The sequence below is a fragment of the Barbatula barbatula genome (assembly GCF_947034865.1).
Source record: "Barbatula barbatula genome assembly, chromosome: 22".
Classification (NCBI taxonomy): Eukaryota; Metazoa; Chordata; class Actinopteri; order Cypriniformes; family Nemacheilidae; genus Barbatula; species Barbatula barbatula.
In genome coordinates this window covers 17773998-17800686 of record NC_136785.1, presented here as the reverse complement: position 1 = coordinate 17800686, position 26689 = coordinate 17773998, and the positions used below count along the sequence as shown (strand labels likewise).

General features: G+C 42.5%; 1 protein-coding gene across 4 annotated transcripts in view; it reads left to right on the top strand.

The window, feature by feature from the left end:
• Positions 1–26689, top strand: part of csf1rb (colony stimulating factor 1 receptor, b) — a 74581-nt gene that overhangs the window by 32753 nt on the left and 15139 nt on the right. For 2 of the 4 annotated variants that reach the window (XM_079486558.1, XM_079486557.1), the window contains exons 15-22: positions 1128–1263; positions 2980–3041; positions 3127–3233; positions 12405–12527; positions 13632–13743; positions 13861–13960; positions 14044–14149; positions 25990–26429. In XM_079486558.1, the coding sequence (XP_079342684.1) occupies positions 1128–1263; positions 2980–3041; positions 3127–3233; positions 12405–12527; positions 13632–13743; positions 13861–13960; positions 14044–14149; positions 25990–26112 (869 nt within the window). In that variant the 3' untranslated portion in view covers positions 26113–26429. Of the gene's footprint in view, positions 1–1127; positions 1264–2979; positions 3042–3126; positions 3234–12404; positions 12528–13631; positions 13744–13860; positions 13961–14043; positions 14150–25989; positions 26430–26689 lie in introns of those variants that run through there. The other 2 variants (XR_013788246.1, XR_013788245.1) reach the window with 2 other exon arrangements.

Sequence of the window (26689 nt, the reverse complement as noted above, 5' to 3'; positions counted from 1 at the left end):
ATGACACGAAGGTGCAAGCAATCATGCATTTTCCTCCTCCTACTGACAGAAAAGCACTTCAACAGCTATTAGGTATGATACGGTATTACATACCCAATGAAGCCGCACTTACTGCACCACTCAAACTGCAGTGCTCCTAAGAAAAGAAAAAACCTGGCAGTGGCTTTCTTTCATAACAACGGCCACTGTGCTGATATACTTTGATCCAAAGGAGCCTGTTGAGGTACAGGCGGATGCCTCAAATGGGAGCTGCATTTATGCAAAGACAACAGCCCATAGCATATGCTTCAAGAACACTATCTGTGGCTGAAAAGAACTATGCCCATACAGAAAAGGAACTCCTGTTTGCTCTAAAATAAATGCACTAGTATGTCTACTGCTCAGGTGCATGAATGTATGTATGTTCACTACTCACTGGATGGATTAAATGCAGAGGTTACATTTCGGGTATGGGTCACCATATCTGACAAATTGGTCACTTTCACCTTTTTCTTTACCGGCTAAAATCTGTGAATAATGAAATGGAAATCTGCAGGAAATCAGTCACCATATCTGACAAATTTGTCACTTTCACCTTTTTCTTTATCGGCTAAAATCTGTGTATAATGAAAAGGAAATCTGGAGGAAATCAGTCAGAATAACCCCTCCCCATGGCATTAAAATGCCCCTCCAGTTATGACATCCTAGTGCCGGGCCTGTATTTGCTATTTATTTAAATATTTAAAATATATAGAGGCATGGCAAGAAATTTCTGATGTGCAAACTTTATAAAGACATGCCCATGTGAATGAAAAGAAAACATTACATTTCCACCAACATTACAACAAATAGTCAATGTGTACTTTATTGGGGATTGGGGGTTTCATACAGCAAAATTCTAGTAGAGCAAAGATGAATAGTTACATTTTTGAGACATTTCTATTGAAGGTGACCTAAAGCTACAGCTGGCTAATGAATTACTCGTTAGTTTTGTTTAAATTATATCAATGACGGTGAAAGCTGTTAAGTCTTATTGAGCCATGTGTCTGTTTTCTAACAGATTGCATGTAACCATTCACAATAAACACAATTAATCTGAAATTGCATTGACAGCTATTTTGTTATGTTTGAATTTTGAACTGCTATAGGACCGATGCTAATGATCACAGAGTACTGCTGCCATGGGGATCTTCTAAACTTCTTGCGTCAAAGAGCTGAAACCTTTGTAAACAATATTCTTGGCGTTCAAAGTTTTTTGGAGAATTCGAACCTCTACAAGAATGTGTAAGTTAAAAATATATGTTACTACAGAATGTTAATTAAGTGGTCTGTTTTGTCCTTTGTCCATGATTATTAACTGTCTTGTAATCACCAGTATTTGTGGATACTTACCTTACTATGTTGTATTCTTATTTGATAAATAACTGCTATGTTTCCCTAGTATGTTAATATTGAATGCCCAGTGTTGCTAAAGACATTTCTCCACATTTCAAATGCCCACACATTTCCCTCATGCACACACTTTGTAACCAAATTCAAAGCAGCATGCAGAATGGAAGTCCAAAGCTTTGAAATGTTCACAAAATAGTGTTTACACAAAAATATTTTAGTTGAAGTCTACCATAGAATCATTGGAAAATTTCAACTTAAAGTCACCATCAAATCCACCACCATAAAATGAACAATTTATATTTTATCATGTAATACTGCAATGTTTATTATAAATAATTTACTTGTATGGGCTATAAATGTATAAAATTACCATCCCCTCCAAAAAACATCTTCCCTTTCTAGGCCAGGCTTTCTACTTCCATCATTCCGATCAATTCCCATGTCAGAATCAAGAACTGCCCAACACCTTTCTCAATCTGGCAGCCTTTGTAATGTCAAATTAAGGATTAAAACACCCTTTGTTTTCAATTTAAATTACACGCAGACTTTAAATGAGTGTGGACTATGGAACAGTAAAGTCTTTCACAACAATTTGGAAACAGTGCCACCTTTTAGCCAAAATCTATAAACAATTTTATAGTAGTGTATATGCATTTACCCCTTTACCTCATCATAAGAAAGTTTGCACTTTGTGCTTTTGTTTGCTTGACCCCATATTTGTAGCTTGCTATTTTTGTAGTTCTATTTTTTTCCTATTCGTGGCTCTCCACCCTTTTCATGTATTGTTGTTATGTCTACTATGTACTTCGATACTATATAGTATGCATTAGATACACCCTTTCACCCCTACCCTACATTCAGTCGTAGACTCTGGATTTATGCTGTTGGATTTACTGTCATTTTGACACACATGACAACATGTGAAAAACAGTGGATCCAGAATAAATACTGCACCAACACATAATACATTAATGGTTTTAATGATCAAGAAGAAGGCAATTTATTTTATTGTTGCATATTTATTGTATTTAAACTAGGCCTGTCAAATGATTAAATCACTGATTATTCACACCCAGAATACAAGTTTGTGTTTACATAATACAGTATATGTCTATGTGCAATGCAAATTAATTTTGTATTTATAAACACATACACGTATATACTGTCTATTTAGAAAGTGTTTAGATGTATTTATTTATATTTACCAATAATTTAAATGAAATATAAACTAAAAATTGTAAATAAGATATTTTTCTTAAATAAAGGCATGTATGTTTTTTTATAAATAAAAAAATAATATGCTCAGTCACAGACATATATTATGTGAAAGCAAACTTTTATTCTGGATCCCTTGTTATCTGTGTTAACATTTAGTTTTATGTTGTATCTTGTGGTTGGTTTTAGTTCATCTTTGTTTGTATTCTGTCCCTGTTCACTTAATAATTTGAATATATTGAGATCTTTAACCTTCCCTGCATTAGGACTCCTATTCGACCCGAATGTCCAATGTGGAACAAAAGCAATATTAAATAAAAATTACGGAAAATGCTGTGATAACTAACCTGGTGGTAAATGTTTTCTCTTAATTATAAATATTTTCTCTCTCAGTAAAAACACCACTGGTTACCAGAATGCAAAATCAACCAAGACATCAAAATACTTTTTTCAGGGTAAAGTAATAACAGAAGTATCTTTAAAATTACCTTCTTAAAAAAGGAATGCATTGTTAAAATGTTTGCACTTGTCTGTACTTAGGGTCCTGCAATGAAAGAATGGAAGAAACATGGGCATTGGATAATATTGATTTGCTGAAGTTCTCCTATCAGGTGGCACGAGGAATGGACTTCCTTGCTTCCAAAAATGTAACATTTCTTGGTTATTTGTAGACGCTTTATTACATATAGGTATTGTGGAAAAAGTAATTGTATTCCTTTTGAGATTCTACATGCAACCACCCAGGACACCCAATCAGCTAGAGTAATCAGATCACACTTGTAATAGCTAGTTGTTTGTTTAAAACGTTTCATGCTTTTATTATGTTGGCTTGAAAGAGAACAGTATGTTCTTTGTGCTAAGTTTATTATGATTGCTATTATTCCTGACTGGTACTCCTCCTAGAGCTTTCAAGCGACATCCACCAAACTTTCCACAAACCATCAGTCTAGTCTGAAGTTATCTGTTCTAACTGATCAGGGTTCTGGTTTTCGAAAACCGGACTCTCAAAACCACCTAAATTCCAATAGACTTAACATTGCCAAAAACTTCAGCGGCTCATTACTCAGAGTGAGGATGTCATAGAAACTTGCGAGTCAACACGTTTGAAGAGTCTGGCAGGCTCTGTAAGAACGTAACTCCCAATGGGGGTGTAAGTTGTACCCCTGGAGCGTAAGAGCCCCCCCAACATTTCTGTATACTTATAATGGTCCCATAGACTTCCATTAGAAAAAAGGAAAATATTTTTTTCTTCGCATTAGATACTGTTATAAGCAATTGGGTGGGGGTGTTTGACAGGGGGAGCAAAAGACCACCCGAAAAAACACATTGACTTTTAACATTGCGCCGAACTGTGACGGGTCGTTGCTCCAAGCGAGGATTTTGTAGAAACATGCGGGTTACCCCATTTGAAAAGGCTATCAGTCTCTGTAAGAATCTACCTCACAATGGGGTGCTAGGTGCACCCCTGCGGTGTAAGAGCCCCCAAAATTCCCCAAATATATCCATATAATGTGTTTCCCTGTCCCACGTTGAATATATTCGCCGTACTACCACTTAGAGACAAGGGGTAGGCCCATTTTATTTAGGCAACCAATCAGTGTAACATAATCATCATGAAGCTATTAGGCCATGTCCATAGCAACCATTTGCAGCAACCTAGCAACCGATCCCATAGACTCCCATTATAAAAAGTCCATGTGGATATCTTTGCAACACAGTGTCATAGAGACAAGTAGGCGGGCTCATTTAACTCAGGCAACCAATCAGTGTCACATGATCATCATGAAGCTATTACATTTTCTGAAAGCATGCCTCAAATTCTCAGAACTCTACACACAAATCAAAAAACACAATGGGCAAAACCCATCAATTCTCCTGCAAAATGAAACTTCACATTCAAAACAATGTTCTTTCTTCTCAAAATGGTATTTTGTTTTCAAATGACACACACAAACCATCAAATGAATAGACATTTATAAGAACTAGTTGAACACTGATGTGCTCTTTATAAAACACTATGAATGTAATGAATCGGACGCTGAGGCAGACTCCATGTGCAGAGGTTTATTGTAATCCCACGAGAACAAATTAGAATCAACAGGCAACAGACAAACAATACTTCACAAAATCCTGCTAGCCTGGCCATGCTTAAATGTAAAACAAACAGGAAGTAATTAATGAAGCAGATGGCGTGGCACAAAGTCAGAACTCGGGAGAGGGCTCCCTCTGCTGGCGTGACGTTACAGAATCCCCCTTCCTAGGAGCAATTCCTGGAGCTCCACAAGGACGCCCCCATGGTCGCGGTGATGGACGATCGGGTCTGGTTAGATGAAACTCCCTGATAAGTGATGGATCCAGGATGTCATGGTATTTTACCCAAGATCTCTCTTCTGGACCGTACCCCTCCCAGTCCACTAAATATTGGAGCTGCCCCCCCCTCCTTCTTGAGCCCAACAACTCCTTTACCGCATAAGCAGGGGATCCACCAATGTCCAGCGGTGGAGGTGGCTCCGGACTCTCATTGTTGGGGTCAGCACCCGGATGGACCGGTTTAAGGAGGGAAACGTGAAAGGAGGGAGCGATACGATAATTAACGGGAAGCTCCAACTGATATGTGATCTCATTTATCTGTCTTATGATTTTAAATGGGCCTACATACCTTGGGCTCATTTTCTTGCTAGGTAGCCGCAACTTTAAATCCCGTGTGGAGAGCCAGACCCTTTGACCCGGAAGGTAGGGAGGGTGTGGACGACGTCGTCTATTGGCCTGGAACTCCTGGATCCCCCTTTGCAAACGTAAACGTGAAGTGTTCCACACCTCCTCGCTACGAAGCATCCAGTCATCAACTGCAGGTACCATAGATGGTTCTCCCGACCATGGAAACATGGGGGGCTGGTAGCCAAGCACGCATTGAAAGGGAGTAATCCCAGTGGAAGAATGTCTTAAAGAATTCTGTACGTACTCAGCCCATGGTATAAATTCTGACCATCTATGCTGGTTCTGACCACAGTACGATTGCAAGTATCTACCAATCTCTTGATTTAATCGTTCCACTTGACCATTAGACTGAGGGTGATATCCTGAGGTTAGGCTCACATTGATGTCTAATTCACCGCAGAAAGCTCTCCATACATGTGAGGTGAATTGTGCTCCTCTATCCGAAACTATGTCCTTGGGTATGCCATAAACTCTGAAGACATGTTGGAACAGAGCTTGTGCAGCTTCCATGGGAGTGGGTAGACCCTTCATGGGAATAAGCCGACAGGATTTGGAGAAGCGGTCAATGATAACTAAGATGGTCGTGAATTCATTGGATGAAGGGAGATTGGTAACAAAGACTATAGACAGATGTGACCAAGGACGTTGAGGAATGGGTAAAGGCTGTAGCAAACCAGAGGGTAAGTGCTTGGGTGTTTTTGACTGAGCGCAGACCGAGCAGGACTTGACATAAATGGCCACATCCTTAACCATAGATGGCCACCAGAAAGAATTCTGTGTAAGATAAAGAGTCCTTGAGATGCCCGGATGACCAGAACAGAGAGCCATATGGACCCATTGAATGACTCTTGTACGAAGATTTGTGGGGACGTATTGGTTATTAGGGGGACAATCTTGTGGAATAGGTTCATTCTGTAGCTCAGCTTGAATTTCCTCCATCAAATCCCATGTAATGGGTGCAATGATCACGGAAGGTGGTAAAATGAATTCTGGAGTGGATTCAGCTTGGGGGTGATCATGTCGCCTGGATAAAGCATCAGCCTTGCTGTTCTTACTGCCGGGTCTGTACATCACGGTAAATTGAAATCTTGAAAAAAAAGTGACCAGCGTGCTTGTCGTGAATTAAGCCTTTTGGCACTCCTGACATATTCCAGATTTTTATGGTCTGTTATAACTTGGAATGGGTGCGCGGAACCCTCCAACCAATGTCTCCATTCCTCTATAGCGGCCTTCATAGATAGAAGTTCCTTGTTGCCGACATCATAGTTACGTTCTGCGTCCGTGAGCTTTCTTGAAAAGTATGCACAAGGGTAGAGCTTGCTTGGTTGTCCATGGCGTTGAGATAGTACCGCACCAATTCCATTGTTTGAAGTGTCAACCTCTACTTTAAACTGTAGGTTAGGATCTGGATGTTTGAGGATGGGTGCAGTCGTGAAACTGTTTTTGAGGCTACTGAAGGCCTGTGTAGCACTTTCAGTCCAACTCAATCTTGAAGGTTTACCTCTTAGCAAAGATGTCAGAGGGGCAGCCATAATACTATAATTCCGGATAAAGCGTCGATAGAAGTTAGCAGATCATAAAAACCGCTGAAGCTCCTTGACTGTGGTTGGTTGAGGCCACTCAATGACTGCTGTAATCTTTGAATTGTCCATCTCTATACCTTGATTGCTGATGTTATATCCCAGGAAGGAGGTTTGTTTAACAGGAAACTCACATTTCTCAGCCTTTACATAAAGTTGATTCTGTAATAGTCTGGATAGCACAGTCTTGACATGATCCTGATGTTCCATTTCAGACTTGGAATAAATGAGGATATCGTCAATATATGCAACTACGTACTTGTTCAGAATGTCCTTGAAGATCTCATTAATGAAAGATTAAAAGACTGCTTGTGCATTGACAAGACCAAATGGCATGACCTGGTATTCGTAGTGACCCCTAGTGGTCAGAAATGCTGTTTTCCACTCGTCACCCTCCTTGATTCTGATGAGATTGTAGGCGCTTCTAAGGTCCAACTTGGTGTAAATTGTCGCCTCTCTGAGCTGCTCAAGGGCAGAAGGTACTAAAGGTAATGGATAACTGAATTTAACGGTCACATTGTTCAAACCTCTGTAATCAATGCATGGTCTTAGTCCTCCTTCCTTCTTTTCCACAAAAAAAAAACCCTGCCGCAGCAGGAGAAGTAGAATGTCGAATGAAACCGGACTTGAGAGCTTCTTCAATGTAATCCTCCATAGCCTGAGATTCTGGTCGTGATAACGGATAAACCTTACTTTTGGGAGGCATCGCATTGGATAAGAGGTCAATAGCACAATCCCAAGGACGATGGGGTGGAAGAATAGTTGCTTTAGTCTTACTAAAGACTTCATGAAATTCTTGATAACAGGGTGGAATAGAGATAGAAGAGGAATTCGGGCCTTCAATACTTGTAGTGCAACAGGGCTTGGTAACCATGGTGCTTAGACAGTGAGTAAGACAGAATTGTGACCATTGCCTAATTTCACCTTAATGCCAAGAGATGATAGGATTGTGCATGAATAACCATGGATATCCTAGGATGATTTCATGGCGTGGGGAGTCAATTACGTGGAATGAAATAGCTTCCGAATGAGAAGATCCTACTTGTAGTTGCACGGGTAGAGTTTGTTGGATGATGCCATTTCCAATGGGCCTATCGTTTATAGCGTTGATCTTGAGTGGTGGATCACAGGGTTGTGTGGGGACGTTGAATTTCTTGACGATATCTTGATGAATTAAATTCAATGCAGATCCAGAATCAATCAACGCTGTGGAATCAAAGGGTTACCTTCAGTGGTAATCTTGACACAGATGGTGAGGAATTTAGTAGCAAGAAGAGGCATCTGGTTAAAACTCACCCGGCTAGCATATGACGTAGTCCTCCGGGCCTTATGTGGACATACCGCATTCATATGGCCTGCTTCTCCACAATAAAAACAAATTGTGTATTAGCCGTCGTGATTTCTCTTGTATAGAGAGCTTGGTAATTCCTAATTGAATTGGTTCAGGGCTGGATTGAGCATAAGGTAGAACTGGATCGGATATTTGGAAAGATTGATTTATCGGAGTGGTTCTCGGAGAAGGAGATTTTGACTTGGCAGGACTATTGCGCATGAGATTATCACTCTTTATAGCTAGTGTTGTATACTCAGAAAATGATAGGTCCTCTCCCTTGCATGCGAGTTCAGATTGTAAATCAACATGTAAACTTCGTTGAAACACAGCCTTGAGTGCAACATCATTCCAACAACTCTGAGCAGCAATCGTTCTGAATTCAATAGTAAAGTCAGCGGCAGATCGGCGTCCTTGGTTCAATTGTAGAAGTTGTGTAGAAACATCCATACCTCCTGCTGGATATTCAAATATTTCTCTGATTTGTTGAATAAAATATGCATATGATCTCTGAATTCTGCTGTCAGTCTCCCAAACCGCTGAAGCCCAATCAATACCCTTACCAGATAATAGAGACATTAAAAAAGCATTTCCTCTCATCAGAGTCAAACTCCTCCCTTTAATGTCTGAAAAAGATTTCCACTTGCCGGAGAAACCCCTTACATCGCTCGGCTGATCCATCAAATTTATCGGGAAAAGCAAAACTTACTTTCTTAGGTGCAGGAGTTGGTAACGAGTGGAGATACTGCGAGAGGTATTTGTTAGCAGCCTGCATCTTGCCCAACTGGTCTTGATATCCCTTGAGGATGTCGTTTTGGTAAACCAGAGTTGCTTGTAACTTTGAAGGCGAAGGAGTCATTGAAGGCGAAGTATTATGTAATGAATCGGACGCTGAGGCAGACTCCATGTGCAGAGGTTTATTGTAATCCCACGAGAAAAAATTAGAATCAACAGGCAACTGCACAATCTTGAAACAGGCGGTGGTACAAACTCCAATGTGATCATGACAAAGACAGAGTAAGGTTCAGTAGCATAGCTCGACAAACAATACTTCGCAAAATCCTGCTAGCCTGGCCATGCTTAAATGTAAAACAAACAGGAAGTAATCAATGAAGCAGATGGCGTGGCACAAAGTCAGAACTCGGGAGAGGGCTCCCTCTGCTGGCGTGACGTTACAATGAAGAATGGAAAACCCTTCTCCATTCATCATAATGACTTTGCTCTTTATTTGGTTCAGTGTTACACTTATACAGACAGTACATACATAAGTGTGTTGTAAAATATTTTTAGTATATATATATAAAATAGTAAAAATAAAATAGTTTTAAAGTCAGAACACACAAATACACAATAACAAATATATTTTATTTTTCCAACAAAAACAATGTACAGTGTACATCCCAACCAACGGAAAGTTGCACTACAGTGGTGACCATACAAAACAACAGAAGATTGTATAAAGATATAGATGTATACAGTTACAGTAACAAAAACGATGCTGAGTCTTCTCTTCGGTTTGGGTCTGGCCACAGCACCTCATCCACATCACAAGCAATGTTTTTCAGTCCAGCCGTGAAAAGCATCAACTGCTATATCTCCACATGCGTCTTCCATAGCTTGGAGAAGGGGTATAGGCGTTTGTGACAGGTGTTTGCCCATGTGATGAGTCAGTGTGCATATTTGAATGGCAGTGTGTTCCTTGTGAAAACAAGAGACTTTTCTGCCCGAAAATTGTGCCAAATGCAGAGAATTGTGTGTAGTGTTTTGAAAAAAGTGTTTTAGATCTGCAATGTGAGTGTTAAGCAGGAATTGTGCTTGTAGTTTTGCAGAATTGGTTCAGGGGGTTCCTGCATGAGTTACATGTTGAGGTCATTGTGTCTCAAGTACCAATATTTGTGTGTAAACAATTGAGAAAAACTGTAAGACACGTCCATAGCAACCAATTACAGCAACTTTATAAAAAGTCCAGATGGATATATTTGCAACACACTGTCGTAGAGACAAGGAGCTGGGCTGAGGTGAGATTTGACTCAGGCAATCAATCGGTATCCCAGGAACTTCATTAAGCTACAAAGCTACGCCCATAGCAACAAAACATCTAAACTTGGCAACCGTTTAACAAGACCTATATCTCTGCATCAGAACATCGTAGAGACATGTGTGAATGTAAACCAGTAGCAAAACTTGAGAGCATGTGGTTTTTAATTTGTGAACTTGTAAAGCAAGTATTTGTACCCTTTACACTAAATTGTTCACACACAGCCCCTTTGTGAACACTTGTAAAATAAAAAAACTAGAGTTGAATGTTGAGATCTGCACTCGTGGACAAAACTCACAAATCTGTCTTCTGAATTTGAAGTTGCAGAAAAATAGTCACAAATGTGTAAACTGGCATTTACAAAATACATGGGCAGATACAAATATATTTCACATATTTACACATTTTTCTAGATTCAGATTTGAATTGCAACCACAAATAGGCATCTACAACATTTCACTGTAGTTTCAAATCTTCCAGCCTTGACCTTTGCAACTACTTTATGATACCATATGATATTTCTTTCTGGTGCTTGCATAACCCTTAATCCAGGGGTCAGGAACCTGTGGCTCTTCTGCCCCCATTCTGCAGCTCCCTCTTCATGCATGGTATCAAGATGCATTTTGGTCGATTGTATCACAAGTGGACGAAAGAGTCACGGACCCATTTAATTCCCCTATTTTGTCCACTTTTGACCACTTTAACCAAGAAAAATGTGAAAAAGCATAAATAAGGTAACTACTACCTTACATGCATAACCTGTGTTACCTTTCTGTCGGTCTCTCGTCGCTGTGTCAAGACTGACAGAATGGGGTTTGACTTGAGAACCTATCATCTCCGATTATACTTTTGAAAAGGCCAATGAACTTGGCAAATGGTACTCCCCGCACCATACATTTATTCACCTTTTTGTTCTTCGGAACCTGCGAGGCTTAGGCTGAGTGATCATCGATTCTTCCTACTGGGTCTACGACGCAGAGCAGTGGAACTTGTCCTGGTGTTTACGACTTCCCTGGGCATTTCAGTAGCTGGACAGAGGTGTCTTCAAAGAGCATATTTCTATAAGAGCAAATTCTCCTACAGCATGCACATGTCTCGCCATAGTCTCAGGCACGATACCTGCGTCACATGTCTGGGTCCCCAGCATGCTGAAGTTACTTTTGTGGATACAACATGCCCGTACTGCGACACATGTCTATAACGGTATTGAGGTCAAGTCAAATCAAGTCAGCAACATAGTGGAACCACGCCACAGCATGAAGAGGACGAGATTTCGGTTGCAACAACGAATGGCGACTTTCTGATATCAAACTCTGAGGACTCCCTGCAGCTCCTGTCTTTGGCCGGTCAAGCCCGGGTTGAGACTGATGCAGAATTGTCAGTCATGCTTACAGCACTGCCTTCCTCGCAGTCTGCGGCTGGATGCTTGGTACCTGAATACGGTACACAGGGAACCGTGTCCCGCCCAGGTGACAAGTTCACGGGAAAGCGTGAGGAGCACGGAAACCTAGAGCGCCCCCTTCGTTAGACGAGCTTGGTTGTCCTGACTTCCCTAGACTCTGGATTAGCTAAGGGCTATGTCGGTACCCCAGGTAGAGCGTGCTGTTGCGATACACTTGTGCCCACAGAACGACCAAGGCTCCATTCCAAAGCTTGATGGAGGGAACGAGATGTTATGTCCATCATGCCACAGGCACTGTGCTGGCACGCTGCAGCGAACGAGAGTGCCTCTCAGTTTTCTCAGCCCAAAATAGTGAATGAATGGGCACTCTTTTATACCTGTATGTACGGGGCGGGGACTGGCGTGCCATCCCATTCACCAAGTTCATTGGTTAAAATATTGAACAATACCATTGATGTGCAGCTTTAGGTTTGCAATCACAAATGTTTTTCAGTCAAATATATTTATATTTTGATATATATTTTAATGTATATTTTTAAAATATATTTTCCTTGTGTTTTGAACATAAATGTGTATGCAGTATGTCTAAACAAGCACCATATAATGGTAAAACTCCACCCACTTTACAATCCCTAAAATGAGAAACAGTGTTTCAATAATGCTGTTTTTGTGGTGCTCCTGGCAAGTGCTTATTGTTTACAACTCGCAAAATAGTCTATAATGCACTATAATTAATTTGTTTATGCTTAGTGTATTCACAGAGATTTGGCGGCAAGGAACATTCTTGTAACCGATTGCAAAGTAGTCAAGATCTGTGATTTTGGACTGGCACGAGACATCATGAATGACTTAAATTATGTGGTAAAGGGTAACGTAAGTACTGAAAAGATGTTTTGTTTGAATTATAAAAGTATGTATGTAACAACAATGTTCAATTAAAGCAATAAGCCCCAAGAAGCAGTGGGTTACAGTGCATTTTATAACAGCTAAGGATGTTGTGGTACAAAGCGGAGTGCCTAAAACCCCCTTTTATTTATTTTATAGCTGTTATAAAATGCACTGCTTAGCACGGTTTATTGCTTTAATTAAATGATTATTCCATATGCTTAGCAAGATTTAATAAAACAAGGTAAATCAAACTATGTTTAGGCTATGTAATGCAGACTGTTATGAACTGTGACAGAGAACCCAAGTGCAGGCAGCAAAACGGAGATGAAGGGGTTATAACAAGGACTTTAATATATACAGAAAACAGGAACAAAACAAAAACCCACGAGGGGGTGACAAAACAGGGTACACAAACTGAACTAACTAAAGACTTAACACTTGACAAGAATTACAACTACAAAACACCTAGACTAACAGAACACTCACACTGACGAGACGAGACGAGACGAGACGAGACGAGACGAGACGAGACGAGACGAGACGAGACGAGACGAGACGAGACGAGACGAGACGACTCAAAGACATGGCATAGCATTAAGCATGAAAAAGTAAAGCATACCAGTACAACGAACGAGCACAAGACAATAGACAAGAGGGCATTAAATAGGGGAACAAACACAGGATAATTACTAAGGGGCAGGTGAAGGTAATGAAACACTAATGGGAAGGCTAACGAGACAAAAGGGCGGGAAACACTGACGAGACACGAGAAAGCACATGGCAGGTCAGAATCAAAACAAAGCCATGTCTTTCTCACACAAAACCTAAGGCTATGCCATGACTCCGCTGCAAGACCAAGAATAAACATGACATGATGGCGGAATCATGACAGCAGACAGCCGTTATAATAAATCAGGGTATTTTATAACGGCTTAGAACTCGGCTCAGCCAATCAGAATCAAGCACCAGAACTGACCGTTTTATAAGAATAAATCAGGCAGGGACTAGTTGGAAGAACTCAAATCAAACAAAAAGCCTCCATTGCTACTAGAAAGGGTTTTTCAATAATTTTTTTTATTTATTTTGCAGGCACGGCTCCCTGTAAAATGGATGTCACCTGAAAGTATTTTTGAATGTATTTACACGGTGCAAAGTGATGTGTGGTCATATGGCATTCTTTTGTGGGAGATCTTTTCTCTAGGTAAGTTAAAATACTTGCGGAAACCTATTAGAAATGGATGTGAATGATTATAATTAAGATAATTTTACAAATATGGAAATTAATTTGTATTATAGTGTTTTTTATTATCTTTTTTAGGTATGGCTCCTTATCCAAATGTTGCAATTGATGCACATTTCTACAAGATGATTAAAGATGGTTATCACATGTCACAACCAGATTTTGCACCTCTCGAGATGTAAGTTTAGAAGCTGTTTCGAAGTTTCGAGGAAAATAAAGTAATACATTAATTGCAAGTAACTTGGATATGACCTCCTATAGGTACACAATTATGAAAATGTGCTGGAGCCTGAACCCAACTCTGCGTCCAACCTTTGACAACATCCGTGAGCGAATTGTAAAGTTACTGTCAAAGGAACTCAATCAGGTGATGCGTCTCACAACATAAACCACTTTTTATTTGGTTTTAAATAATAAAGGGTGAAAAATACATTTTAAAATGTATAATATAGTCAGTTTTGCTAAACACCCTCTTAATATATAATCTAAATACAACAAAACTAAAATAAAACTATTTTAAAGCGCGAGGTCGATGGTAGCGGGCTGTGCAGTAAAAGAGCAGTAGGTGGATCTCTACAGCAGCTTTACGTTACTTCAGATCTGAAGCATGTGTACAGACCAAACTTTTTTAAATCAACTGAAAGTGTCATGTGCTATTTGTCGAGTTTGTTTGTGACGGCCGCTGACTTTAGAACAACGTCAATATTTTTATTAGGCTAATGTTAATGCAGCAGACACTTTAACTTAGCGCACTGAAACGTAAGGCTTTAACTGCGAGGTTTTGCGGCATCAGAAGAAATTGTGAATGTTGCGAATGAGAACAGGACACATTGTGAATGTAGTGTGACAGAATCCCGCTGATCTGGATGGGAATGACATCGGTAACAGTCAGTCGTCTTAAATGTACAGTGTAAAATAAATCACATGACCCACCACTAGTCGGCATCAAGCTTAAAATTTCGCTAGTCATTTATCTACTACTAGACTAGTTAGATTAGTCGACTAGTTCATGCAACTCCTAATATATATGCCCTCATTCATAAATTGCTTCCATTAAAAATGGCTGTATTCATCTTGCAACTCTAATAGGCTATGTAGAGCGACTTCCAAATTTTTTAAACAAATTTGAATCAATGCTATTATTCCAGTTATCATTCATGCATCGTTTCATTCTTTGCCAAAGCCATAAAGCCCCCCCCACTCCCTTTTTTCTGGTTTCTTGATGCCATCATCAAAGGTCAAACCTAGCTGCAGGAGGTCCTGGAGTTAGGGTGGTCCTCCCCCTCCGAAGGAGTTGATAACCCTTCCGTTTCTCCATGGTATATGACTCCAAAGCAAGTATGAGAAGTATCTGTCTCATCTGTAGAAACTTATCTGACACGACTGTTCTTTTCTCTAAATGTATGTTCATTTCTAGGTTATATGTTGGTGCTCTTGACATTTTTAAATAGTCTGTAACCGTTAAATAGGCAAGTTTAATTCAGGCCTTGTTTGTATTCATACATCCGAATTAATCATGACTTTGTGTTGAACCACGATTAAGGGATTAGACATTCACCAAGGGACTGTACCTTTAAGAGGGCGGGGTTGTGTTTAGAGTGTTTTCCGGGTTTACCGTGTGCGGGATTACTCTGACTTGCCGTTTGTTTTATTATTGTTTTATGTGGAGAGTAAAGTTGACTCGACGCATCTCCGTCTCTTGTCTCATCATTTCTTACACTCCACAATTGGTGACCCCCGACGTGAGTTGGATACTTCTTTATTATGTCTCACAACGACGGTAGTGAAAATGCCGCTGCTAGCGGCGCAGTTAACGGCGGTGTTATCTACGCAACCACCGTCAAGTTACCGGACTTTTGGCAGCATAACCCACGGCCGTGGTTTCAGCACATCGAGGCACAGTTTCAGCTGAGAGGAATAACGCAGGATGTCACGAAGTATTTCCATGTTGTAGCGGCTTTAGATGCCTCGACGACAGCCAGGGCTATGGCGCTGTTGGAGGCTCCTCCGGTGGACGGTAAATACGAGGCACTTAAAGCATTCCTTTTACAATTTTTTGAACTGTCGGAGCTGGAGAAAGCGGACCCACTGCTGTCTCTGAACACATTTTCCTACGTCAGCTTCCAGCACCTGCTCTGGCCAGTTCCGCACTCCCTTCCTCCAGAAACTACAGAGCACTGGCTGTGGAGGCGGACAGGATTTTCCTCGCCAACCGGCAGCAGTTCGTTCATGCGCTACTGCCACCCCAATACACATCTGCCCCGTTTTTTCCCCCAGAGGTAGACCCGGACACCGCAGCTGCTGTGATAGCCCGCCGACAGCCTGAGGACGGGTGGTGTTATTACCATTCCAGGTTTGGGGCCAAGGCCAAGCAGTGTCGCCAACCTTGCAGTTTTGGAACCCAGGGAAAAGCCAAGGCCGGCGCTCATTAACGGCTATGAGCGCTGGCCGTGAATGCAAGCTGTTATTCATCACTGACTCCTTGTCCATCCTGCCGGCGATGCCTGTGGACACTATGGCAGGCAGGCATGGCCCCCCGATGGACGCTGCTAACGGCACACCTATTCGTAGCTATGGCACGCGGTATGTGGAGGTGTGTTTCGGCGGGCGGTGTTTGGGCTGGGATTTCGTCATGGCCGCTGTATCAACATTGCTCCTGGGGGCAGATTTCCTCTGCGCTTACAGACTGTTGGTGGATGTTACAAACTGCCGCCTTATCGATGCCCTTTCTTTTTCTTCGTATCCCTGCGCGCTGGGAGGGGTGGGGGCGCTCTGTTTGTCAAATACACTTGCTGCCGGGGACATGCCGTTCCGATTTGTTTACTTGGACGACATTCTCGTGGCAAGCGCATCTGCAGACGACCACCTGACGCATCTCTGGCAGCTGTTCGGCCGGCTCGATGAGCATGGGCTCATTGTCAACCCATCCAAGTGCGAGTTTGGCCGGTCCTCAATTACCTTCCTCGGCCACCACGTCACCCCGCAGGGGGCCGTCCCCCTCCCCGCCAAGGTGGACGCCGTCGCCAGTTTTCTACGCCCACACACGGTGAAGTCCCTGCAGGAGTTCCTGGGCATGGTGAACTTCTACAACCATTTCCTCCGACATGCGGCCCAACCTATTCGACCATTGTACAATGTTTGCGGGGTAGGAGGCCGGCGGACGTGTTGTATTGGTCCCCAGAGATGCTTGCAGCTTTCGATGCTGCCAAAACCGCGCTGGCTAACGCTGCTCTGCTGGCACATCCGTCTCCGACCGCCCCAGTTGCGCTTACTACCGACGCCTCTGATTATGCCGTGTGAGAACCGTGGGTGGGCGGAGCCTGGCAGCCGCTGGCCTTTTTTAGCAGGAAGCTCCATGACAACGAGAGGAAATACAGCGCGTTCGACAGGGAGCTCCTGGGTCTTTTCCTCGCCACCCGTCATTTCCGTTTCTTGTTGGAGGGACGACGTTTCACGGCTTTCGTTGACCACAAACCGCTGAAGTTTGCTATGGCAATGTCTTCGGAACCATGGTCTGGTCGACAGCAGCGTCAGCTCTCTGCTATCTCTGAGTTCACTACTGACATTCAACATGTGGCCGGTAAGGACAATTTTGTTGCCGACTGCCTCTCCCGGGCGGTTGCTGGGTCCGTCCACTTGGGCCTCGACTACACTGCTATGGCGAAGGATCAGACCACGGACAAGGAGGTGCAAGCCTACAGGACAGCCACTACGGCGCTACACCTGGAGGATGTGGTTTTTGACGCAGCCAACGCTACACTCCTCTGTGACGTCTCTACTGGCCAACGCGCCCTATGGTACCTGCTGGCTGGACGCATAAGGTGTTTGACGCCATCCACGGCCTCTCCTACCTGGGGGATAAGGCCTCTGCTAAGCTGGTGGGGGCTAAGTTCGTCTGGCCGGGCCTGCGGAGGGACGTCAGGGCTTGGGCTGCTGCCTGTGTGGCGTGCCAGCGCGCAAAGGTGACTCGTCATACCAAGGCGCCCTTGGCGCCCTTCAAAGTGCCGGAGAGACGTTTTGATCATGTAAATGTGGACCTGGTGGGCCCTCTTTTCCCCTCCCGTGGGTTCACCTACCTCCTCACTATGGTGGACAGGACCACCAGGTGGCCTGAAGTTGTTCCCCTGTCCTCCATTCCGTCAGCTGAGGTGGCAAGGGCATTCGTTATGGCTTGGGTGGCCCGTTTCGCACACCGTCCGCCCTCTCCTCGGACCGAGGTCCGCAGTTCACATCGGAATTTTGGACTGCAGTCGCCGAGTGCCTGGGGGTGAAAGTCCACCGCACCACAGCTTATAACCCACAGAGCAACAGACTTTGGGAGCGGTTTCATCGGGACATGAAGGCCGCGTTACGGGCCAGCCTTACGGGTGACGACTGGGCTGACCGCCTCCCGTGGGTCATGCTTGGCCTTCGCTCCGCCCCTAAGGCAGATCTCCAAGCTTCATCGGCCGAGTTGTTCTATGGCCAGCCTCTGCGCGTTCCGGGTGAGTTTCTTGCGGATGCCACGGCCCCGTGGTCAGTGGTGTCTCATCGGGCGGTGTCCCGGGGCATTGCCGAGGCTTTCATGCCTACTCCAACGTCTTGCCATGGCCTCCCCCAGTCCTATGTCCCTAAGGATTTGCCATCCACCAAGTACGTCTTCATCCGCCACGATGGCCATCGTACCCCGCTGGGCCCCCCCTACGATGGGCCCTTCCGCGTCCTGGTGGGTGGGTCTAAGAACTTTGTTGTGGATATGGAAGGTAGGCCTGAGCGAGTGGCTATAGACAGTCTCAAGCCTGCTCATGTGGATATTGGCGAACCACTTCAGCTGGCCCAGCCCCCATGGCAGGGTCGCCCCCTGCCGCAGCCCCGGCCCCAGCCCCTGTTCTGCCCATTGCCCTGCCCTCTCCTGTTAAGCGTAGCCGTTATGGCCGTTTAGTCCACCCCCCTCTACGTTGATTTTTTCGGCATTGTTCTGTTTGGGTTGCCTGTTCGGTCTGGCCCTGTTTGTATGGGTGAATTCTGGGGGGGCCTGTGTGGTGAACCACGATTAAGGGATTAGACATTCACCAAGGGACAATAATAAAACAAACGGCAAGTCAGAGTAATCCCGCACACGGTAAACCCGGAAAACACTCTAAACACAACCCCGCCCTCTTAAAGGTACTTGTATGTGTGTAATGACAATAAATTGAATCCAATCCAATTAGCCAAATTACCTGCCGAGGTTATTTAAAGCCAAAATAATTTTTGCCGTGTTTGACACACGTGCTTCACAACCGGTCGAACAAAGACGTTCTCCTATAGCGTTCGAAACGCAGCATTGAGAGTAGCTTTTGATAGGGAACTTGATAGATCTGGTAGAGAATCTTATTTGGTGAGCTAAGCTCATCATTATTTTAACATGCAGCTAAAACCGCTAAAACAGTCTGTCGCAGTGCTTATTTTGAGCTGGATCCTGATTTTTGCATTCCGGCATTTGTTATAAAACTACCCGGCATTAACCTGTGCATGGTGAAGTGACTTTGTGAATGAGTGAGTGAGACAGCACCAATACAGCTGAGTGTATTTGCAGCTGATTAAGAGGTTGTTAGCTATTGGCCTTCAACATATGTTTTTGACCAATCAGCTTTCTAAAATAAAAGATCACCCTCATTGGTTGGTGGCGCTTATAGTTCCGTGCCAGTGAATCGACACTCTCAGAGTTGTACTGCGTACTTACAGAGAGTATAAGGACAATAATGGACAACAGGTCTCAAATTATCTCAGCAAGCTTTTCAAGTGCATCAGTACAATTCCCATATCCAGCGCATATGCTCAGAATGCGAATGAGGCTTCTCTCAAATGAATTGGATATGCTCATCAAGCCGTGCCTCTCTTCAAATAAAGACAAGCTCTATCATCCTGCCCGTTCTGATAACCCTGGACTACATCCTGCCCGCTCTGGTAACCTTGGAACAATGAGACAAGACTGGCTGAGAGTAGAGTACTGTTCTGCACTCTTTTCTTTCTGGGTCTAGAACCCAGGTTCTCCAGGTGTGACACTCTCCAGTGCTGCGGACACTGTCACTCGGAATCATCTGTGAACTCTCCCTTCGGGGTCATCAGCAGTCCCTCCCTACGGGGTCATCAGTGGTCTCTCCCTTCAGTGTTTTGTATGCTCTCTCGTGTTACCCGTTGACCGAGTCTCATAAAGTCATCTCTTACCACCGCACTTGGGTCTCACTTTGTTCGTCCAGCATGAGACTTTTATGCAACAAATGCATCAGTTGTTATTGGAAGTGTTCCTGGTTCTGGTTTATCTAACTAGTGCAGCTTAAACCTACAGAATATATATATGTTACGTAGTGTAGTGTATACAAGATTAAAAAAGATTCGTCTTTAGTCTAGATTTAAACTGACAGAGTGTGTCTGCCTCCCGGACAGTATGGGGAAGACTATTCCAAAGTTTAGGCGCTAGATAGGAAAAGGATCTACATTTACATTTATTCATTTGGCAGACGCTTTTATCCAAAGCGACTTACAAATAGTTTTTTTTTTACAGTGACACATTACTGCAGAGCAATCAGGGGTAAGGTGCCTTGCTCAAGGGCACTTCAGTCATGACCTTCTGGCACTGAGATTTGAACCAGCAACCTTCTGATCACAAGCCCAACGCTCTAACCCCCAGGCCACAACTGACGCCTGAACTTGATTTTGAAATTCTAGGTATTACCTAGATTACGATCTAGGTAATACCTAGAAATTAGGCCCGAGAGCGTAGTGCACGTGAAGGACTGTAATACAAGAGAAGTTCACTCAAGTAGTGAGGAGCTAAACCATGCAGGGCTTTGTAGGCAATAAGCAATATTTTAAAGTTAATGCGATGCTTAATAGGCAACCAGTGCAAGGTTGACAGAACCAGGATAATATGCTCGTACTAATACTTTTTAGTACGTGTAAGAATTTGAGCTGCCTCATTTTGGACCAGTTGGAGTTTCAGACTTGCATACGTTAGAAACACTGTTTTGTGTGGCAGAATGAATATAGCCAAAACATTGTTATGTGAAATGTTCTCCCCCTTGCTTGGCCCCAAATGTGCATAGGCCCCTGAGGGGGCATTAATTCTGTATGAGGGGACTAAGCCCCCCCTTTTCCCCCCTTGGCGGTGACATCACATGCATATCCTCTATAGTAGTGGTTCTCAACAGTGAGGCCGTGGTCCAACAAGAGGCCCCAGCTGACTTCCAAAGGGTGAATATAAAATGAGACAAATGAGCATTGAAATACTTTCTAAAACTATTAAAAACATTTACTCACACAGCTCTGAGGAAACACCATTTCTGTGTTAAATTAAAAGTGCTGACAGTGCACTTCCCTGATTTCTGCATGCATTGCGGTTGCACCATGCTTTCTTAACTGTTCTGCTGCTCACACAAGTAACAAATTATTTTATTTTTCCTTAGCTGAGTCACACAAGCTTTATACATTTACCCTCTATACAGTGGCGGTTCTACATTGAATTGCACCCCGGGCAAGAACATCTTTGAGCGCCCCCCCCCCTCGAAAAAAATAAATTATGTCATATTTTTCTTGACCTAAACTACAGTGGTACAAATTGAATTTGTCATTAAAATGTTTGGAAAATTCTGTTTGCTCATTACGGGACCTTATGTTAACCCAACTGATGGAAATAAATAATAATAACTGAACTTGTAACAGTTTTGTTGCAAAGCACAATATTATGGTGAAATTAGATCTTGTGTTTGTTGACTTTGACAACAAACAAAATTTGTTGTAAAAGTGTTGTCGGTTCTACCTGCCCTGCGCGGGCCTCGAACCGGCGTCTGTCCAAATGAGAGTTGGGCGCTTTAACGACTAGGCTAAACACCGCAGCATGTTTTCACACTGCAAAAAGGCTAATAAACGTTAAGAGTAAGAGTTATTAACCCTACAGTTAAAATTAGCCCTTTAGATGACAACATGGATACAGTAATCATAACACAGAGAGAACATTATAGTTGCATACCTTTATCTTTTCAGCATGCAGGGGCGCCAATTTGCCAATTCCCCACACAATGAATGATAGATAATAGATAACCGATTTGCGGCGGCCCAGAGTTTTTTTTACTGCTCGTGCCGGTACCGCCCCCCACGTGACATGAAAAAATGCCTCCCCGGGCGACTGCCCGGTTCGCCCGTGCCTAAAACCGCCACTGCCTCTATATGTGTGACAATGTGAATTGCCACAATAGGTTATATGGCACATTGATACATATATATATTATATTTTTTTCTGTTACTGCTAGTGCATAAGACAATTTATTTTACTATTTAATTCACATTACAAAACATTTGTTCAATACCATAATTAGACTACTATGGTGGCCCACGAAATTATAAAAGCAAATATAAGTTCACAACACAATGTAATCAAGCCACAAAACAACGTTAACAACTTTTTCTTTCAACCGGAGCCGATTCTAGTCTTCATCAGTCAGAAAAGAGCACACGACTGCCTTTAAATGCACATTAAATGACTGATGACAATTGGACAACCAACAAATCTATTGATCTATGTACTAAAATATATGAGCAAGCTTTGCATTGTATTCCCGTTCCGTTAAAACCGCAATGCTCAATGTTTTTTTATGCGTACATTTTTTAAGAGGTTATGCAAATTAATTGGTAATGAAAACAATATTTAAAAGAGTAATCTATTATTCATAAAAGTAAATAAACGAATGCAGTCCAGAGCCTGCAAACTAAAACTGAGATAGGAGAATTGTTGCGTCGTATGGATCTTAATGCAGATTTAAAGTTGAAAATTACTTGAATCAAAATAATAATAAAAGAACAAACCGTTTTGATCGCTTGATCGAAATTTGATCGCTTAACCATCTTTAAAACAGTCTGTATGTTCTTCTGTACCCTGAAAAACGTTTCGTTCTAATCTGTGTTGGGCAAATTACCTCCAAAATGTAATACATTATACATTACTAGTTACTGTAATTTAAAAGTAATTCGTTACATTACAATATTACTGTTTTTGAGTTGTAATACGTTACACTACTTTTGCATTACTTTTGAGTTACTTTTATCAAAATAACCTCAAAACTACCCTGCTGAAAAGAAACCACTACAGAAATTCTAATGTTTTTGTGGTGAGAAAGGCGGGACGAGAGCCGTGACGCGGGGCCGGTGGCGTGAGTGATCAGTGGAAGCAGCTGTGCGCGCACCGGCCCCGCATCTTATCACGGAGGAGATTGGGAGCTTAAAAGGATGTTCGGCAGGACTGTTGACGAGAGAGGACCGGGCCCGGACATATGTTTAGTTTGTGTATGTTTTATGGCCGGCAGTCCACCGTGAGGTGGCTGCCGGTTACTTCAGTGTTTATTGTTTATTTAATTAAAGTTTGAAAGTTTGAATGTTCGCCGGTTCCCGCCTCCTTCCTTCCCTTCTATGGATCTTTATTACAGTTTTCTATTAAAACTCCACTGGAAACCATAAGGTTATATTACTACCTTTTGTAGTGTGTTTTGGACATTATCTGAGTATGATCTCATCAATAGAACCCAACAAATACAAGTAGCGACTTTTGTTTCAATTACAACCAATACAATTCTATTCCTAGCCTTTAAATCCAATAGAATTTATGTGATGGTTTGGTTTCTATCGCTTTTTCAACAGTTTATGCATTCTATAATGCTAAAATATAGTTACAGCTGCTCATTATACATCCAGTGGGGGGGCGATGTGTTAATGCATTATGATTGTGCTCATCAATATCACTTTTTACTCGGCCGTCCAATCACAGCGCAGAAATGCCGGGACAAATACCGCATCAACCAATTTGGATATACCTGTAGGCTGCAACCGTTGGTCTGTCTACAATGCCTAAAAACAATGCAGGAATTAATATTTCAGGACTCCAGTGTCTATATGTCTGTATCAGGTAATATCCCTGGACTACCACAAATTAAAAAAATATATAAAAAATATCGACAAAACTAATACTAGCTTGACAATACTTAGGTGGACATTCAGTTCAATTCAAACAATGCGCCTAAATGTGTTGTCAAGCGCCCACATTTGCCGTTTTTTACTCGGGTGAACAAAAATAAGGGGCACAGAGAAGGCCCATAACAATGGCTTTCAGAATCGCAAAAGAAAAAAATGTGTTGGTAATATATTACTGTAACAAATATTGTTACTTTTGTAATGCGTTAATCCCAACACTGGTTCTAATTTCACCTGCTGCTTTGTTTTTCTGCATTTATTATATATTTATTAATAAAACATGTATTTTCCTTGGAAACAGCCGACTGTAACGGTCTAAAGCTGGAGTCAACACCCTGAGGGCACTCCACATCAGACTTTTCACTCACTCACAAACTACATTTCCCATAACTCACTACCCGGACTCATCAGCACTGATTGCACACACACCTGCATATCATTCACATACACACGTGTATACCACTTCCACACACCCATTCTTTGCGAAGTCTTGTTTTAGTTTCTGCTGCATTTCTGAGCGTTTCCCTGGTCCCTGGTCTCTGGTCTTTTGGTTTTAGGATTTTGGATTTCTTGCCTTGTTCCCTGATTACCCTTTTGCCTCTGGTCCCTGCTTGTTTTGTTTGTTTCTTTGTTTTGTTGGTTTCTTTGTTTTGTTGGTTTCTTTGTTTTGTTGGGTGCTTTGTTTTGTTGGTTGCTTTGTTTTGTTGCTTTGTTTTGTTTGTTGCTTTGTTTTGTTTGTTGCTTTGTTTGGACTGCCTGTCTGTGTATGACCCCTGCCTGTTATTTGGATTACGCCTTTGGATTACCCTCTAATAAAGCTGCAATTGGATCTCACCTTCAAGTCTCGGAGCAGTTCATAACAGAAGACTTCGCCACCCGAGATCCAGCAGCAACACCTACGATGGACCCTGTCATCCGTCTCTTCCGCCTCAGCCAAGGTAACTGCCAGATAGAGGAGTATGTTGAGGAGTTTTGTGAGCTCTGCCATGGGGTGGACGAGAAGGAGGCGGTATTAAAGGACATGTTCCGCTATGGGCTTGAGGACATGTTGGAATACCTTATGCCTGACAACACTCCTCAATGGACTGTAGGTCAATATATTGACCTTGCCCTTCGGCTAAGCGGCTCGCCCTTTACTGTGGGAGAGGCAGAGGACAGGGTTGAAACCCCAAATAATTTTTTTGGGGGGGCAAACAGTGTCAAGCGCAGTTGGCAGCAGAGCTACTGCACGAGATGGACGCCAGCCCAGCGCCACTGCACGAGATGGATGCCAGCCCAGCACCACTGCACGAGATGGCCGCCAGCCCAGCGCCACTGCACGAGATGGCTGCCAGCCCAGCACCACTGCATGAGATGGTCGTCAGCCCAGAACCACTGTATGAAAGGGCAACAACAGTCGATCTTCCAGAGTCACATCACTGCTGACCTCCCAGCTGTGGCCTAGTGGTTAGAGGGTTGGGCTTGTGATCAGAAGGTTGCCGGTTCAAATCTCAGTGCCAACAGGTCATGACTGAAGTGCCCTTGAGTGACGCACCTTACCCCTGATGAATAAATGTAAATGTAGAGGTGTCTCGAAGTACCGGAATTTTCCTGTGTTATTAGTTTTGGGCGGCAGTCGCAAATTTCTAGCTCATTTTCAGTAGGAGACATGCGGTAAGTGGCACAGTGGAAGTGGTGCCCAATACCCCAATATCCCAATATTCCACTGGCACGGCTCTCCGCAGCAAGTGCTGTTTTTGTTAGCGGCATCCACACTGGCTTTAACCTATCAACATTTTGCTGAGATCAAAACACGGAGAAAATAGTTTTAATAATGGAATTTCCAGAGTTTTATGACCTGACAAAAAGAGGACAAATACAGAGATTTTAATAAAGAATACAGAGTAGGTTGAGGTTAAGTTAAAAATACATACATGCAAAATTTGATTTTATAGACATGGTATTATTGTTTGTTGGATAAACAATGGATTGGATTACAATTTTGAATGTTAGGGGCAGTTTACACGATACCATTTTCAAGTGAAAGCGCAATTTATGCGATTTGCCTGTCCGTTTACTCGAAAACAGCGTTTTAGGGGACTGATAACGCAAACTTTTGAAAACTTTTTTCATCGTGTAAACGTGGCCTTAGTGTTGGTGTTGGTTTTTGTTGCCGTTTGTACGATCTGTGTGAATTAGCCTTAAAGCTGCTTTTCAACAATGCATATTATGTTTTCTTGTTTTTAGCAGCACAATATGATGCTGTATCCTGAGTTTCAGAGGGAGCTGAGGGGAACAGAGTGCATCCTGGCACCGGAGTCACTCTACAGAGAGGAGGCCCAGCCTTTAATGAGCAGCAGTTTCATCTAACATTTGAGAATGAAATAAAAACTCTCACTGCCATGTTATTTGCTATGCTATTAATTAGAGTAGGCTCTATCTCTGAATATAAACAAAATGGGATTTGTGTATAATGTAATGCTATCAAATTATTTAGTTTTCCATCTTACATTATTGTAGCTAAAATTTCCATGAATGTTTATATGTTTATTTGGTACTTTACATTTACATTCATTTTCACTCATTATTGAGAGTTTTTTTTTTAATGTGTTATTATTTGGGGTTAAACACAACGCGTATTCTTAAAATTCCAAATAAAGTCATCATTCCTATGCCATACTCCCTTCAAAGGGCAGAGTCCTTGTTGTTTAGACTTTGGAGTGAATAGGGCATTTGAGTGCCATTATGTAGAAGTTTGGAGTGCACTTGGCAAAGGAAGCAACATAATTTCCTCATTATCTTCACCTGGCATGTTCCTGTGACAATGACGCATTGTGTCCATCAGCAGATGTCTCTGTTTTAATGGCATAACTTAAGCATAAAACCAAACTGTTTGCAAATAAACATACATTTTATATTTGAAAAAGTTGTGTATAGTGTTTCGAAA